Source organism: Mesoplodon mirus, assembly GCF_964341445.2.
Source record: "Mesoplodon mirus genome assembly, chromosome: 4".
Taxonomy (NCBI): Eukaryota; Metazoa; Chordata; class Mammalia; order Artiodactyla; family Ziphiidae; genus Mesoplodon; species Mesoplodon mirus.
The window spans coordinates 71,100,071-71,118,932 of record NC_138979.1 but is presented as its reverse complement, the minus strand read 5'-3'; the positions used below and the strand labels follow the sequence as shown (position 1 = coordinate 71,118,932).

Sequence of the window (18,862 nt, the reverse complement as noted above, 5' to 3'; positions counted from 1 at the left end):
TTTTTAAAAATCATTGTCTTTTTATTATGTATTCTGGTTTATTTGAATTCTATGTTCACTTCTTTGAGATTTGTTACTTGCTTTATGGCTCAGAAAGTGGTTAATGTTTGTAAATTTTGTGTGTGCACTTGAAAAGGATGTATTCTGCAGTTGTTGAGTGCATTGTTTTATATTTATTTATTTATTTATTGGCTGTGTTGGGTATTCATTGTGGTGTTCAGACTTCTCTTGTTGCAGAGCATGGGCTCTAGGTGCGAGGGCTTCGGTAGTTGTGCCACATGGGCTTAGTTGCTCCATGGCATGTGGGATCTTCCTGGACCAGGGATTGGACCCACGTCCCCTGCATTGGCATGCAGATTCTTAACCACTGAGCCACCAGGGAAGTCTGAGTGCAGTGTTTTATATATATACGTATATATCTATTCAGTTAAGTTTGTTAATAGTGCTGTTCAAATTTTCTATACCTTCTGGGTTTTTGACTGTCCTATCAGATACTGAGAAAGGATTGTTAAAATCCCCCTATTAAGATTGTGGATTTGTTTTGAAGTTATGTTATTTAGAGTTATTTTTATTTTCTTATGAATTGAACTTTTTATCATTTTGAGTTAACCCTTTTTGTATGTAGATATGCTTTTTGATTCAAAATTACCTTGTCTAAGATTAATACAGGTACACTAGCTTTCTTTTTGTTACTCTTTGTCAGATATATTTTTCATCCTTTCACATTGTTTTCTGGTATCTGTATTTTTCTTACAAATACCATATTTAATAAATTCATTCTGACAATCTTTATATTTTCCCTAAAAGATTTTACATGATTCACTTTTAATGTTACTGTTGGGAAGTATATTTGAGTGTGAAGATTCCATCTTTTATTTGTTCTGCCTGGACCATTTTCCCCTTTTCCTCCATTTTCGCCTGCTTTTAGATTAATTGAGAGGTGTTTTTTTTTTTTTTTTTTTTTTTTTGCCATGCCACATGAATCTTAGTTCTCTGACCAGGGATCAAACCTGGGCCCTTGACAGTGAAAGCTCCGAGTCCTAACCACTGTACAGACAGGGAATTCCCAATTGAGCGTTTTACTTTTCTTTCTCCAGTTGGGTTGGAAGTTATACATTCCTTTACTCTTATATTAGTGGTTGTATTAGAAATTACAGCTTGCATCTTTGACTTATCAGTATTTAATAAATATGAATTGATTTTTATCTTCTTCCTGGACAATGCAAGGACTTTTTCTTTTAACATCTTTTTATTCTCTCTTAACTTATATGCTCTTATAGGTATGTGTTGTAATTATATCTGTTTATAAATCCCCTGAAACGTCATTATTATTGTTTAATACAGTCACCATGTATTTACATTTGCCCTCACATTTACCTTTTTGTTGCTCTTCATTCTTTCCTGCGTCTGAACCAGGGCCATTTTTCCTTCTCTTTGAAGAGCACTATTTAGATTTTCTTTAGTTCTAGTCGGCCAGTGACACTCTCAGTTTCCTTTTAAGATTTTATCTTCTTTGGTCTTCAGCATTTTAGTGTCGTGTGACTAGGTATAATCTCCCTTTACCTATTTAAGGTTTTTGGATCTGTGGTTTGGTGCTTTTAATCAGATTTACTAAATTCTCAGCTATTATTTCTTCAAATATTCCTCCTGCATAATTTGTTCCCTCCTTCCCGGTGACAAATATGTCAGCCTTTCCCCCTCTCTCCTCTGTGTCTCTTACCCTCTCTTCTGTTAGCTTTCAACCTCTAGTCTCCCAATGCCTTATTCTATTTTTTTTTCTAACTTTTCTTCTAGTGTACTAATTTTCTCTTCAGCTTTACCAAATCTTCCATTGAATCAGTCATCAAGCTTGTAAATTTTTTTAAAGGCCTAGTTGGTTTTTTGTTTGTTTAATTTTTATTGAAATATAGTTGATTTACAATGTTGTATTAGTTTCAGGTATACAGCAAAGAGATTCAATTATATGTGTGTGTATGTGTGTGTGTGTGTGTGTATACACACACACACACATACACACACATATATTGTTTTTTAGATTCTTTTCCATTATAGGTTATTACATGATATTGAGTATAGTTCCCTGTCCCTGTCCTTGTTGGTTATCTATTTTATATATAGTAGTGTGTATATTTTAATCCCAAACTCCTGATTTGTACCACCCTTTCCCCTTTGGTAACCATAAGTTTGTTTTCTTTGTCTGTGAGTCTCTTTCTGTTTTGTAAATAAGTTCATTTGTTTCATTTTTTTAGATTCCATGTATAAGTGGTATCATGTAGTATTTGTCTTTCTCTCTCTGACTTACTTCACTTAGTATGATAATCTCCAGGTCCCTCCACGTTGCTGCAAATGGCATTATTTCATTCTTTGTAATATTCTGTTGTATGTATGTACCACATCTGCTTTATCCATTCATCTGTTGATGGACACTTAGGTTGCTTCCATGTCTTGGCTATTGTAAATAGTGCTGCTATGAACATTGGGGCGCATGTATCTTTTTGAATTATGGTTTTCTCCAGATATATGCCCAGGAGTGGGATTGCTGGGTCATCTGGTAACTATTTTTAGTCTTTTAAGGAACCTCCAAACTGTTTTCCATAGTAGCTCCACCAGTTTACATTCTCACCCACAGTGTAGGAGGGTTCCCTTTTCTCCACATCCTCCAGTATTTATTATTTGTAGGCTTTTGATGATGGCCATTCTGCCTGGTATGAGGTGTTCATTTGTTTAAATCTGTTAGGTCATTTTTTATAGTTTCTAGCTCTTCTAAGTGTCAGTCTGGTCAATCTTGTCTTTAGCTTCAGCATCATCACAAGCATGGTAATTTAAAGTCCCTATAAGCCTGATCCTATTCTTGTTTTTGTTGGTTCTTATTGTATGTACCTTATCTTGTGTTGTGCTTGGTTATCTCTGAGTATGTGTCTGACATTGTACTTGGAAATTTATTTCTTATAAATAATTTGAGGACTAGAATTATATGTATTTTTTTAATTAAATGAGGACTTTGTTTTGTTCATTATCTGGGAGTTTCTGCAATCTGGAATGACCTTAATCCAGTGCCAGTGGGTGATATTTTCTGGGCCACCCAGTTGACCATAAGCTGGGGAGCAGTTTGCACAAAGGCTCACTCTTACTTCTGGTTCTCTCTCTCTCTCTCTCTCTCTCTCTCTCTCTCTCTCTCTCTCTGGGTTGCCAGGCCCCAGTGAGTTCTATGGTAGCAGAATAATAGCTCCTCAGAGTTGCCCATGTCTTAATCCCCTGGACCAGGGAATATGTTGTGTTACATGACAAGGGGAAATTAAAGTTGCAAATGGAATTAAGGTGGTTAATCAGCTGTCCCTGAGGTGGGGATAATATCACTAATTATCCTGAACTATTGAGGCAGTCTCCTAGTAATTACAGGGGCCCTTAGAAGTGAAAGAGGAGGCAGGACAGTGAATGTGAGATGCAGCGTGAGAAAGACTCCATCCCCAGGTGCTGACTTTGAAAATGGAAGGAAGCTGTGAGTGAAGGAATGGGAAGGGCCTCGAGAAGCTGGAAGAGGTAAAGCAGTGGATTTTCTCCTAGAGCCTCCAGAAGGAACACAGCAACATAGCACTCTAGATACCTTGGTTTTAGCTCAGTGAGGCCCCTTTCCAACTTTTGACCTCCAGACCTGGAAGATAGCACATGTGTTACAGCAGAGGGAGGAAACTGGCTCAGGTCCTGCACTCACCACTGGTCTCATTAGCTCCACTCATTTCTCTACTACCTCTTTCACAGACCAGAGACTCCCTGAAGGAAAAAGAGGCCCCAAAGATCAGTCCCAACTCTCCAGATTTTTTGTCTTTTCTAGATTTGATTCTACTTCACCTTCTTGTTAAATCTCTGGTACCTTTGGGCAGTCATTTTTAATATTTTGTCCTGTGTTTCTATTTGCCCCCAGCTGGACATTTGGTCCAAATTGCCTATCTTTCAAGCTGGGCATTTTTTTTCTGTCTCTTGAATTCCAATGAGTGAACTAGTCTGGTTGTGCTTTAGAATTCTACTTTCCTGCTGCCCTTTTGGTTATTTCCCAGGTTAGTGCAGGGGCTCCTTAGCTGACCTCTTTTTGTATCCTCCATCCTGATTTTCTTCTAATACCAGCAGTATGACTCTCTCCTACATGGTTACCCTTGGGAGCTGCCCTCAGAATCCACTTGGTTATAAATGCACCCCAGGTTTCAGTTCCCTTCAAGCCACCTTGTGAGAGGTGGGTGCCTTTTTTCCAGCTGGGCTGTCTGCTCAGTGATCTCCAAAACGGGACAGGTTCACACCGCGCTGCCTGGTCTGTGCCTACACGTCACACATCACCTTTGGTGATGAAAGGGACTGGAGGCCTGTGGTTGGTGTGAATGAAAAATATCACCTGCTATATCAGTAAAAAAAAGGATGTTGCAGCCATCAAGCCATCACCTTAGGGACAGTGAGCCCTGAGCGAACTCAGGATGGAAACAGTGTTTGCCTTGAAGCCACTCTCACCCTCACGCCAACAGCCTGCCTGAAGAAACTCAGGATGAGAAAGCACAGGCTACTTGGCCCCAGATAGCTGAGATGCATGTCAAAGGAATGATTTCATTGAGCACAGACTCTTGCATCTTTCACATACAGAGAAAAGCACCGAATTCCTTAACTTGATATATCTGGTTTTCTTTAATCAACGTAATCTTTTGATGTTCGGACTACCTGGTCTTTTGTTGCAAAAACTACTATATATCTTGGCCACCCCACCCCACCTCTTCAGAATGGTTCTTCAGTGTTATCTGAGATGCTGTGTCCTGGTCGTGAAGTGTTCAGAATGTACGCGGAATAAAACACAGCTCTCAACTTTTAGGTTGTGCATGTTTTTCAGTCGACATTGGGAAGCAGACAGGCTGGCCTGTCACCTGGCAGAGCAGATCATTTCAGCAGCGCAGATCCAGACGTGTTTTATGCAGTGGCACCGTGTTGGATTAAGTACAGATTCTTTAAGAGGGCTATTTTAAAGAACGGCCCTTATTTAGGTTTCGAAGTTGGTTTTCTATAAAAACAACTCTATTGCTTAACTGTCTGAAGGCATAGCCAGCCCTTAGATACTCTTTACACATTTGATTAAAAAAAAAAAAAAGGGCAGCTCTGCTGGCAGTCACAGCCTACAGAGGCAGCATGGAGCATTTGTAGTGAGAGGGAAAGAAAGCCTTTTAATTTTGAGAATTCAGGCTCAAACCCAGCACTCTGAGCCTTTGTACTTGGCCACCATCTAAACTAAAACTTTGAGGCTTTTTGACTGTGAACCAGCAAGGAGACAAGGGAACAAAGGAGGAAAAGGTAGGGAAGGAAGGGAGGGCTGGCGTGTGCATTTTTAAGTCAGATTTAACAAATGAAAGCCTGACTTTCTACCTTCACACAAAAGGAAGTCTAGTTCAGGTACTTGTGGCAGGAAAATTTGCAATTGGAAAAAGAAGGCCTCAGCCCAGACACCCCTCTATCATGTCTCTATCAGCTGTCAAAGACGCTGAGCTTCGGAAGCCTCCTGTGAGGCCCGCTGAGGCCCTGATGCCTGTCTGCTGTCCCTGTCAGCTTTGTTTCCCTGGAGACGCTGATGGATCAGGAGCCGGTGTGGCACTCAGAAAAATCGCCACATTCTGGACTGCCTGCCTTCCAGGGCCCTGTCACCAGCTGCTGTGCCAGCCTCCTTATGCACTTATGAATCTAGAACGTGTTAAATGATAGTGAAACTCCTGCAATTGTAGATTAGTTGCTTAAATGTGTTTTGTGATCACTTCTATTCTATTTCTGTTTGTATTGGGCATAAACTCCCAGTGTTACACTGAACTATGAAACCAACTGGAGAGAAGATTCTTTGGTTGAAGACTCCTTATACATTTGGCTTCTGCTGCCCCCAGGACCAGAGTGCCTTTGGTTTCATTCAGGTTTTTAGTTATTTAATAAAAACGGATTGATCAGGGGACACCCTGCCATGTGCCAGGGGACACCGTGGTAGATGATTTCTTTCCCATTTCAGGGTAACTGACTGAAAATATTGATTTGGCAATCTAATCTTTGCAGTAAATAAGTAAATTCATTCATTCATTCCCTCATTCAGTATTGGGCCGTCTCCCCTCTTTTGAATGCCCACAGCACTGACAGGCGTGTAGTAAATACAAATTGTACTAAAAACGGAAAATAAGAGTTGGGGTAGTTATTCCATGCATTTGGGTTAAATGCTTGGCCTAATTTAATGCAGGTATTAAATAAATAAATAAGCAGCCAGATTAGAGGCTATGAAGAAATCATTTGATATTGCTACCCTCACACTTGTAAAAGAGGGACTGTGCTTTCTGGAACACAGAGAGGCCCTACCAGGCCCCCTGGCAGCCCCATCTGCCTTAGCATCAGGTGGGGAGTGCCTGGGAATCAAGGGGTCCAGGCCTCCAAGGGCTCAGCATGGAGCTCTGGGTCTATTCGGGAGCTTGTGGTACATGAGATCCTTGAGGAATAAGCATCTGTCACCCCTGGGTCATGTGTGCACCAGACCCTGTGCTGGTCTTGAGGAAACAGAAGTCCTGTCCTCAGAGAATCTGAGGTCTAGGGAAGGAGCAATGTGTGTGGGGGCCATGCAAGCTCGGAGTAGCAGTACCCGCCTGCCCAACCTAAGGCAGGGGGCTGTCCACATCCTGAAGTGCAGGGGGTGGTTAGCCAGGTGGAGTCAGGTGGGAGGGCAAAGGAAGCCATGTGGAAAGGTGTGGGCCTCTCCAAGGCACCAGAGTGCAGGAACAGGTGCCAGGAGAGATGGGGGCAGCCAACAGGGTCACCTCGGGGACCCCTGGGCAGAGCCTGGCTGCTGTATGGAGGTACAGGTCTCATTCCATAGTTCAGCAGCCGAAGTAGGGTGATCAGCCTTCGAAGGCCACTGTGGGGCAGTGATGTTGAGGCTGGAACCCTGAGTCTCTTGTGTGAAGGAGATCATGACAGACCACAGGACACAAAGGGCGTCTTCAGGATGGGGGTCCCAGAGGCAGAGAATAGAAGGAGCTCATGTGTGCCCAGGTCTGGCCGCTGGTGCAGGAGGTGGTGTTGCCAGGCTCTGTGGATCCTCTAACCAGCCTCCTCTGGGACCCAGAGACCAAGACAACACAGCCTCACTCTGAAGTCTCCACGGGGAGATCCAGGTGGGGTTCCTGCTGGCAGCACCTGCTTGTCCCATTGGCAAAGCAATGTAAACTGGTTTATGTAACATTTTAATTTTTTAAAATTATTTTTTAATTTTTAAAATGTATTTATTTATTTTTGGCTGCATTGGGTCTTTGTTGCTGCGTGGGCTTTCTCTAGTCACAGCGAGCAGGGCCTACTCTTCGTTGCGGTGCGGGGGCTTCTCGTTGCAGTGGCTTCCCTTCTTGCGGAGCATGGGCTCTAGGTGCGCGGGCTTCAGTAGTTGTGGCTTGCGGGCTCAGTAGTTGTGGCTAGCGGCTGTAGAGTGCAGGCTCAGTAGTTATGGCACACAGGCTTAGTTGCTCCGCAGCATGTGGGATCTTCCTGGACCAGGGCTTGGACCCTTGTCCCCTGTATTGGCAGGCTGATTCTTAACCACTGCACCACCAGGGAATTCCTATGTAAACTTTTTTATGATAAAAAAAAAATGTGTCTGGGCCTCCCTGGTGGCGCAGTGGTTGAGAGTCCGCCTGCCGATGCAGGGGATACGGGTTCGTGCCCCGGTCTGGGAGGATCCCATATGCCGCGGAGCGGCTGGGCCCGTGAGCCATGGCCGCTGAGCCTGTGCGTCCGGAGCCTGTGCTCCGCAACGGGAGAGCCCACAACAGTGAGAGGCCCGCGTACAGCAAAAAAAAAAAAAAAAAAAAAAAAAAAAAGTGTCTGCTTTAATGGACTATAAATGGCCTTTTTCAGACATCGCTGCTTCTGTTTTAGGATAGAGGAAGTCCACTTTTGCTTTTACAGAGTATTTATTAGTCACTCATTTAATGCAGTGGTCCCCAACCCCCAGGCCGTGGACCAGTAATGGTCCAAAGCCTGAACCATCCCCCACCCAACCCCACCCTACCCCCATCCATGGAAGAATCATCTTCCACGAAACCAGTCCCTGGTGCCAAAAGGGTTGGGGACCACTAATTTAATGCAAACGTGAAACACAAGATTGATAACAGAATTTTGCATAGCAAAGGAAACCATAACAAGATGAAAAGACAACCCTCAGAATGGGAGAAAATATTTGCAAACGAAGCAACAGACAAAAGATTAATCTCCAAAATATACAAACAGCTCGTGGAACTCAATATCAAAAAAACAAACAACCCAATTTAAAAATGGGTGGAAGACCTAAATAGACATTTCACCGAAGAAGACATACAGATGGTCAAGAGGCACATGAAAAGATGCTCAGCATCACTAATTATTAGAGAAATGCCAATCAAAACTGCAGTGAGGTATATCACCTCACACCGGTCATAATGGCCATCATCAAAAAATCTACAAACAATAAATGCTGGACAGGGTGTGGAGAAAAGGGAACCCCCTCATACACTGTTGGTGGGAATGTAAATTGATACAACCACTATGGAAAACAGTCTGGAGGTTCCTTAAAAAACTAAAAATAGAACCACCATAGGATGCAGCAATCCCAATACTGGGCATATACCCTCAGAAAACCATAATTCAAAAGGACACATGTACCCCAGTGTTCATTGCAGCACTATTTACAATAGCCAGGACATGGAAACAACCTAAATGTCCATTGACAGGTGAATGGATAAAGAAGTTGTGGTACATACATACAATGGAATATTACTCAGCCACGAAAAGAAACGTAACTGGGTCATTTGTAGAGATGTGGATGGACCTAGAGACTGTCATACAGAGTGAAGTAAGTCAGAAAAAGAAAAACATCGTTTATTAACACATATATGTGGAATCTAGAAAAATGGTACAGATGAACCTATTTGTAGGGCAGGAATAGAGATGTAGATATAGAGCACGGACATGTGGACACAGGAGGGGAAGGAGAGGGTGGGATGAATTGGAAGATCAGGATTGACATACATACACTACCATGTGTAAAATAGATACCTAGTGGGAACATGCTGTAAAGCACAGGAAGCTCAGGTTGCTGCTTTGTGACGACCTAAGGGGGTGGGATGGGGGTGCGTGGGAGGGAGGTCCATGAGGAAGAGGATATAGGTATACATATAACTGATTCACTTCATTGTACAGCAGAAACTAACACAACATTGTAAAGCATTTATACTCCAATTAAAAAAAAAGAATCTTCCTGGTGAATCAAACATTCATTCAGCGACTGGTCTGGGCACTGCATTCGATACCAGACTCCCCTGTGTGGTTGAACCAGGGACATGGCACCTGCGCAGGTAGCTGTTCTACCTGAGAGGGTGCCAAGTGCCAGGAGGATGTGGGAACTGGGCATCTGTGGAGGGAAGAAGGAGGGACCACAATCTGGGGTGACTTGGCTCACAAGGTTCTCAGCTGCCACAGTTTCTAGAGAAATACAAGTTCAAAGGCAGGGCCCAGGGCTCTCCCCTGTGTCACCACCCTGCCTCTTCTTTTCCACCTACCTGATGAGGTCAAATCACTTCATCCAAAGAAGCTTGAGAAATGTTTGCAGCAGAAACCATGTGCATTTTATTGCCAGTAAGGTGCTTGTTTGGACATGCAGGCTCTGCAGTGAATGATGTCAGCTGCACTTGGCCCAAGATGCCGGGTGTGCTGTGACCAAGCTGCAGAGAGTGGGTGGCACGGCTGAAGGCCTGCCGGTGTGAAGGTATCCTCGTGGATCATGCTGCTTCTGCAGCGCCTTCCAGCGCCTGCAGCGCCATTGCAGGTGGAGGGGTGGGGGTGGAGTTAGAATCACCTCTGCATTCATGGAACTGTGAATTCACAGGGCTCCGGAGATCTTGGAGAGGCAAGTCTAAATGCCAAGAGGTCTGCATTTCTTTTTTCTTTTTTTTTTGTGGTACGCGGGCCTCTCACTGTTGTGGCCTCTCCCGTTGTGGAGCACAGGCTCCGGAGCGCAGGCTCAGCGGCCATGGCTCACGGGCCCAGCTGCTCTGCGGCATGTGGGATCTTCCCGGACCAGGGCACGAACCCGTGTCCCCTGCATCGGCAGGCAGACTCTTAACCACTGCGCCACCAGGGAAGCCCAGAGGTCTGCATTTCTTTTTTTTTTTTTTTTTTGTGGTACGCGGGCTTCTCACTGTTGTGGCCTCTCCTGTTGCGGAGCACAGGCTCCGGACGCACAGGCTCAGCGGCCATGGCTCACGGGCCCAGCCACTCCGCGGCATGTGGGATCTTCCCAGACTGGGGCACGAACCCATGTCCCCTGCATCGGCAGGCGGACTCTCAACCACTGCGCCACCAGGGAAGCCCAGGTCTGCATTTCTTAATCAGAAGAACTAGGAGTAAATCCCAGGGCTCCTGATTTTTTTACTCCGGTTTTGGGTGAACCATGCTAACTACATCCAGGGGCATTGCTGAAGATGGGAAGGGGGTACATTTAATTGACGCAGGTTTTTGAAAACATTCAAACGTTGACATGTTTGTTTCCTTGGTAATTTCTGTGGAACCAATTGTACACCTTCTGGCTTATACATACGTCATCTTTTCTTGTTAATGCAAGATAGTCTCGGTGAGGTCGGCGGCTGAGCTGGATGTCTGAGAGGCCAAGGAGCTTCCCTCACTTGCTCCAAGGTCTCTTGACCTTGGGCATGGTCCTTAATTATCCCACATTAAAGATAATTTGAAAACCAACCTCATTGTGGTGTTGTGAGCGGTGGTGAACAGCACTTAGCACAATGCCTGGCATTAGGTGACCTATAAAACATTGTAGCTGTAATTGATGATTATGCTATAGATACTGGTACAGAGGTGCCCTCGGGTGAGTTAAGCATGAGGCTCTGTATTTGTGCTGAAATTCCTGGATCTCTGAGCTAGGTGCTACTTGATTATTCATCTGTTTCTTCACAGTCAATTCTCAATGCTTGTTTATATTTGCTTTCTTTAAACTTTTTTTTGTGGTAAAATACACATAACAACAAAATTTACCATTTTAACCCTTATTTGTTGTTTGTTTTTTTTTTTAGATAGAGTCTCTTTATTGCTTTGAACTTTTCTTTTTTCTTTTTTTTTTTTTTGGCTCGCTGTGCAGCTTGCAGTATCTTAGTTCCCTGGCCAGGGATTGAACCTGGGCCCTTGCCAGTGAAAGCGCAGAGAGAAAGTGTGGAGTCCTAACCACTGGACCACCAGGGAGTTCCCCATTTTAACTTTTTTTTTAAATGTACAGTTCTGTGACATTAAGTACATTCACATTCTTGTGCAACAGTCACCACCATCCATCTCCAGAACTTTTTCACCTTCCCCAACTTTGTGTCTGCTTTTTCAAAAAATGGAGTTAGCATGCTTGGGATGGAAGGGTAGACTGGACCTTCTCTCCATGCTCCGGTGCCAGATCAACAGAAGGTTGGCTGTTGGATGACTTGGGCACTACCTTGAGGCCAGTTTGGCATGAAGGAGATGGGTAGATGATTGGATGGAGTGATGAATAAATATATTTCTTAAATGGAGTTATTAAGAGATTGCCAATTACGTTGGAAACAAGGTAAGTAGAATTTCCTCATCCAAAATGTGTGCTCTGGACATGAAACCCTTTTTAAACGGAAAACTTGGAGATGGTCTCTGTATTAGTTTGTTAGGACTAGGAGTGGCCCAAACAACAAATTTATTTTCTCACAGTGCTGGAGGCTGCAGAGTCCAAGATCAGGGTGTCCACAGGGTTGCTGTCTTTGAAGCCCCTCTCCTTGGCTTGTAGATGGGTGTCTCTTCCCTTTTTCTTTTCACAGTCTTCCCTCAGTTTGTGTCTGTGTCCAAATTCCCTCTTCTTATAAGTACACCAAGCAGATTGTATGAGGGCTAACCTTGATCACATTTTACCATAATTATCTTTGTAAAGACCCTATATCCAAATACACTCACATTCTGAGGTACTGGGGGTTAGGACTTCAACATATGGATTCTGGGGGTGGGGTAAGGAGACACAGTTTAACCCATAACAGTCTCTCAAAATCCCTCCAGCTCTAAAAATCCTCCCCAGTTCCAGACAAAGCAGACGAGGCCAGGCATCCCATGCCCTGGGGATGCACATTCCCCAAGGCACATGGTTATTAGTAGAACGTTACAAATGCAGCTCTGAAGCCCCAGAGACAGAATGTTCTACCGTTTCTGAGCCATGCACATTACATTTTTCTTAGAGAGAAAGAATCATAAACAGAGACAGAGTATTTTAAGTCTACCCTCCCTGTCTGCCAAGAATAACCCTGGTGTGCTGCAGAACTCCCTCCCTCATGGCCGTCCTGGGCACTGTATCTGCAGATGTCTGCTCTGGAAAAGTCAGCCAACTGGTTTCAAGAGAAGCACAAGGCTTGAAATAAACACCGCTTCTCCAAGCATAGCGTTACTCTGGAACAGAGCCAGAGGCCATTTCAGTCCACGGAGAGAGGGGCCGATGGCTAATGAAACTTCAGGAAGAGCCTTTTAAAATGGCACTTTCCTTTCAGCTACTGAATTGAGCTACTACTATGTAGTGAGTTCTTTTAATGTACATGCTATACGGGAAAACAGTCAGGACGGACTTTTGAGTCCCATATCCTGTCCCAGGGAGGGCATTGTTGTGATGGAGTAATAGTTATATGGGTGGGTGTCAACAATGTTTATGGCATTCCTTTGATTTTTAACCAGTTGCACTTTTTTTGTGACACTATGCTTGTGTGAGCAAAGACAGGTCCCCCCCCCCCTTTTTTTTAACCACGTGTGACACTTACGGAGAAAAGAGAGTGGCCAGCCTGATCAAAGCAAGCTGATTTTTAAAAACACATAAATGTACTCAGTTATTTACACTAAAGACGTATTCCCGGTATTTCTCTCCTCCCTCCCTACCACCCCCCTCCTCTCACCCCTTCCCTCTCCCCACTCCTCATCTCTCCACGCAAGCCAGGCCTTGCTGCATCTATCAATGCCAAATACTAAGTGAAGGACTTTTTTTGTGGTGAGCTGTCATGTTTTCATCAAGCAGAATAATAAAGAAATTGTTGGCTGACACATTGATTATTTAACTGTTTTTCCCCAAATATCTGTGAAGAATTTTTAGCGCACATTGAGGAAGTGATATTTTTATTCTAAGTTCCTATTTTCCAGATGGAATCTGCTTCTCTAAATCTGTATAGAAAGTTGGAAAGTGCTGGTCTGTCTCAAGAAACTCACTCATTCCTTCCCGTCACTAGTGGCTTCCCTCTTATACCATATGTGCTTAATTTGCATTAGAGCTACAGTTCTATGGGCTCACTGTCATTCACTGTAAAAACAAAGATGCACAGGCCAAGCGCTCTGTGTGTGGTGTGTATGTGTGTGTGTGAGAGAGAGACTCTGCACAGGTTACAAGGAAGAGTCCTTCTTCATGAAATGTTCCTGCTGTGGGTGGGAGACAGAGAGGCAAGTGCCTTTTAGATGGACAGGCTGAGTCCAGATCTCTCTAATGTGTATGCGCTATTATTTTAGGTCTCCGAATTCAATCCTTTGACGTTCACCAGCGTAATCGAGTGTGAGAAGCCCAACAACGACCTGACTAGGTTTCGTGGGTGCATGTGAGTATCAGACCTCGCCTGGGCTTCCCCTTCTGTTTGACAAACTATATGTACATATGCGGTCAACCCTTGAGCAACATGGGTTGGGGGATGCCAACCCCCACCCAGTTGAAAATTCACATGGTCAGTGTCGATGGGGGATTGGTTCCGGGACCTGCTGGGGATACCAGAATCCATGGATGCTCAAGCCCCACAGTCTGCCCTCTGGATGTGCGATTCTGCATCCATGGATTCAGCCAATCTCGGATGGTGTAATACTGTGTTTATTGAAAAAAAACCTGTGAATAAGTGGAACTGCACAGCTCAAACCCATGTTGTTCAATGGTCCACTTTGTATAGTATAGTACAGTACTATATATATATATATTCTTTGCCACTTGGTGCAGCCTTTGAGGAATGTTGCCCTGCACCTGAGCTCATGGGGCTGCTTGGTAAGAGCCTGTCAGCAGTAGAAGTTTGTCAGATCCCCTCCCTCTAGCAGCCAGAGAAGGTGGGGACGTGGGAAACAAGTTTGCCTACATGTGGCCCCATAAATGTAAGCACAGGCCCCAGGCAGGAGGAGCCTGCCTGGAAGTTCATTCCTTCATTCATGCACTCAGCCATTGAACAAGTATTTGCTGAGCACCTACTGTGTGCTAGGCTCTTTTCAAGGCTCTGGGGATAACCCAGTGAACTGAATAGAAAAGAAATGCCTGCCTTCATGTTTATTTCACTCTAGTTAGAGCGACAGTAAACAAAATAAGAAGTCCTAGAACATGTTAAGTTGTCCAGCTCCTTGCTCCAAAACAGAGAGACAAGAAACGTAGATGAATGACATTGGATTGGCCATCTGTTGGTCCTTGTTGAAGCTGGGCTGGGGGTCCATGGGAAGTATGGACTGGTATCTCTGCTTCTGTGAATGGTTGGAAATTACCGTAATCGTGTTAATAGTTGTGCACTACTTGGCTGGGCAGTGTGGGGAAAAGGGAGGAGGGAGAGAACAGGGTGTAGCGTGGAGTTGTAGAGCTGCCTGCTGGGGGCGGTGGGGGCGCCCCCCACAGAGGGAGCCAGCTGTGTGGGCATGAGCCTGGGGACCACAGGTGTGACCTGGAGAATTGGGGCCTCCCACGGCTGTCTGGCTCTGAGGGCCAGCTGACCAGGTGCAGTGTGGGTGCCTAGGACACACAGGTAACACAGGCGCTCTGCTCCTGGAGGGGCTCCACTGCTGAGAGCTTTCAGCGTGAGGTCAAGTCTTCTGCTTTGCTGACATGTCCAGCAATGTTGCCTTTGCCCAGCACGTGGCAGGCTTCCCATCATGTTGGGCAGGGGGAGAGTTAGTGAATGAAAAGTGTGAACGTGAAGGGCCAGATACTGCTTGTCACCTGCTGAAATTGCGGATACTTGCCTGAGGATCGACTAGAACTTGAAAGTGTTAGATCACCCCTTAAGGGAACCAGTTAAAGGAGACTAAAAGCTCATTAGAAAAATGCTAAAATGTCATCTGTAAAATTTGGGGGAAGATACTCAGCCGTCCACCCGAAACTGGTCTGCTGTGGGTTTCTCAGCCCCTTTGGCTCCCCTGGGCTTCACACACGTGGCACCGTCCTCTGTACCACCCCAAATCTCCCCGGTCAGGCGGGCAGAACAGAGCAGATGCTGGATCCACAGACCCTGAAATGACTACTGTGAAGGAGGTGGGGGCAGCCTCTAGGGAGAATGTTCTGTGGACATTCTTGCTGATGGGGTAATTTTTTGGTGCCAACTCTCCCAAAGGAAAAAGCTAGACCTCCTTCTCCTGACTGTACCCTGGCCTGTGCTTTCCTGCTCTGTGGGGCCTCTGGAGCCCTGTTCTCAGGCGCTCCTCACACTCTTGTTGCCTGCCCCAGACTTGGATTAGTGCTGCAGGAGATTTAGCCCCAAGTCAGCAGCTCTTGGTCCTGCCCTTGGGAGCTACCTCTGTGTTAAACAGGGGTATTGACCAACTCTGGCTTAGTGCTGAGGCTGGCAGACTCTGGAGCCCATGCTTTCCAGCAAGATAGCTCTGGCGAACTACTGAACGTTACTCATCTATATAATGGGGAGAATCCAGGAGCCCCCTCGTGTCCTGGGTGCAAAGCTTTGTCAATTTAATACATGGAAAGCTTTCAGAAGGGTGGGTGCTTAATAAACATTGGCCACTATTATGGTCATTGCTGCTGTTGTTAACATTTCTAATGACTATATTACTATATAGTAATATATTATTACTATCGTACTATAGAGCAGGGAGAGAGACAGGTCAGGAGGGAGGCAAAGGCGAGAACTCACATGTTCCCTGGGGAGGGAGATAGAGTGGAAGAGGAGGCTGGGAGGATGGTTTGGCTACTATGTATGGATCATGGGGAGCTATAGGTGGAGGAGAGATGGGGTTTGGGATTCCCTGCATTTGAGGAGCTGGCCAGTGCATTCGGTGGAGTGACCCAGCTGACAGAAAAAAATCTATGTGACAGGAATTCAGGGGAGTAGGCGCTAAAGACACAGGTTTGAGGAACCTCTGTCTAGAGTTTGTGTTTGAGGACAGGGAGACACCAGACCAACATGGGACAGAAGGCAAGAGAGAAAAGGAATGAAGACAAAGCAATCCCAACAGGCAGGAGCAGGATCCCTTGGAGATGTGGTTCCAAAGGCAACGCCCAGTGGAGGAGGCCCAGGGGGACATTTAGGAAGGAGGTCTGCCAGATGCTGGACTCCACAGGAGCCTGGGAAAGGGGAGGGCCGCACTGTCGGAGTAGAGCCCAGATTATAGGAGGTGGAAGAGGAATTGTATTTTCAACCACTCTTTCTAGAAATGTGGCTTGAAAAGGAGGGACAGGGCCAGAGATGAAAGCCTCAAAAAAAGAAGAGGGACACTTGTTTGGAAGAGAGAAGATAACAAAAGGCCAGGCTGGAGATCTCCGTGGGGACCTCCATGCGAAGGGATTCAGTGATCTGGGAGAGGGGTGTCCCTTGGCCCCTTGCCCACCTGAAGACCCTACATTGCCTCCAAGCCAGCCCTCAGCTGACTTGGTGCCCCAGCTGCCTCTTTCTTGGGAAGATGGCCTCAAGTGGATGGCATTGTGCCTATGGCCGGCTAGGCTGACTTGGCCGCTCAGACAGATGCCGCCAGCAAGTGTTCCCAGCATGCGTCATTTTCGCTGGCACGTTGCCCAAGAAAGGCAAGAAGGGCAACTCTCCCAGGTGAAACCTCTTCCCGCTCTGGTCCAGCCTTGTCATGCTTTCTCTTACTTTTCCCAACAAGCCATCCTGCCCCGAGGCTCATGCTATAGAGCCCGGCCAGTTCAGGCCTCTGCGTGCCTAAACCTCCATGCATTTGTGACTTGCTCTCTCTACCAGGCGATATTTGGGATTTGCTACAAGAATGTCAGGGTGCAGACAGGCCCCTCTCCCAGCTAGGCCTGTCCAGCCAGGAGCTCTGGAGGTTGGATGTTGGTGGCAGTGTGTTAAAAGCTCTTCCCTCCGTGACTCGGGCTGAAGTCTCCAGGAAGAGTGCCGAGGGGAGGGGTAGGGCAGGTGAGCAGGGCCTCTGGGAGGGGCCTGGTCACCCCAGGTCCTGAGTCCTGCTTCCAGCCAGAAGGAAGGGAGGAGGCCCCAGCCCCGCTACTGGTCCTGATGCTCAGGGGTGGGGCTAACCTGGGTGGTAGAGCTGAGATTTAGACCCAGGGGGTAGACCAGCTGCTGAGCCCGTTCCCTGGTTTGCTGGCTCTCACTTTCTGCTCCTGATGGCTTTCCTTCAGCCTAAACTCAGCTGCCGCCCTGTAGCCTCACTCACACTGAAGAGCCCAGGACTATAGGCCACTGGACAGGCCAACAGGTTTCACTCTTATTTGGACCAGTCCATCCAAACTGGAAACCTTAGCTGTTTGCAGCTGGAGAACTAAGCTTGCTTGGGGTCATACCAAGAAGTCCCAAGTTTGAATTCCACCTCTTCCCCTCCCCTGGGCAAATGGCCTTAGGAAAGTTATCCTGTGTTTCCGAGCCCCGGCTTCCTCCTAATTCTGGAGAGAACAGTGGCTGACATTGAATGGAGTGAAAGACACAGTGTGAATCAGAGCACTTAGTGCAAGAGGGTGGTGTCAGCCATGGTGTGTGGTCCCATTGGTGTGAAATGTCCACAGTAAGAATATCTTTAGAGGCAAAAAGTGGATTCGTGGTTTGCCACGGTTGGGGGGTGGGATGGGAATGGGGAGTGACTGCCATTGGGTACAGGGTTTCTTTCTAATGAAAACATTCTCAAATTAGCTGGTGGGGAGCACTGCACAAGTCTGTGAATATAAAAAACCCTGAACTGTACACCTTAAATGGGTGAGTTTCATGGTATATGAAATATAGCTCAAGCTGTTAAAATAAAAGTATCAGGTGCATCATTATTCAAGTGCACTTTAATGCTCACTAGTTTTTAATGCAGTCCCTGTAGTTAAGCACTTATGAAATCCTCAGAGACAGGAGCTGGAAATAACATTGTTCCCCACCTCTTCAGCTGCCTTGGGCCCTGGCAGCCCAGAGAGCCGCTGTGGATGGGGGATCTGGCTGCTCAGGGCTCCCTGCTCAGCTCACTCAGCAACTCCAGGGCAGGACAATGTGGGCTTTGAAGCCACCAGTCAACCAAACATTTTCACTTACTCCTAAAGAATAAATAAAGCAAAGAGGTTGGTTGGTTTCATCATCTGATGTGAAATTCCATTTCCAGCTGTAAAGCCAGGCTCCATTTCTTATCCTAAGTTCTCCGTGGAGCAGGTTCTGTGGTCCCTCCCCGTGGGCCACAGAGCCTGCTTGACCACATGAGGCTTCAGGACACTGGCTGCCATCCAGAGCCCAGGGTGTGCTTGTTGGGGCAGCACCCCCACCCCACCCCGGCAGATGGCATGCTCCAAGACTGTGGTCACCCCAGGACACCCTGGCAGTTCCCCCAGCCCCCAAGCCCAGCATCTGGATGGAGCTCTGTGTGAGTTTATATCCAAAATGTCCTCACTCCCAAGGACCAGGCTTTGAGACGAATTGTAACTGCGTCAGCTAGACTCTAAAATCGGAATATTTTCATTTTACCTTAGCACCTTTAACTGATATTTACATCTCAAGAAAACCTAACATTGGCACAAAACACAGTCGGGTCATTTCTGTACTTACATAGATAAACAGAAACCTGAGCAACTATTATTTTAAAGAAGATGATGCCTAGGACTCGGCAGTAG

General features: G+C 46.0%; 1 protein-coding gene across 4 annotated transcripts in view; it reads left to right on the top strand.

Moving 5' to 3' along the window:
- The window catches only part of ATP10A (ATPase phospholipid transporting 10A (putative)), a 188,381-nt gene that overhangs the window by 109,962 nt on the left and 59,557 nt on the right, over positions 1-18,862 (top strand). For all 4 annotated transcript variants that reach the window (XM_082618102.1, XM_082618100.1, XM_082618101.1 and 1 more), the window contains exon 3: positions 13,570-13,655. In XM_082618102.1, coding sequence (XP_082474228.1) covers positions 13,570-13,655 — 86 coding nt within the window. The remainder of the gene's footprint in view (positions 1-13,569; positions 13,656-18,862) is intronic.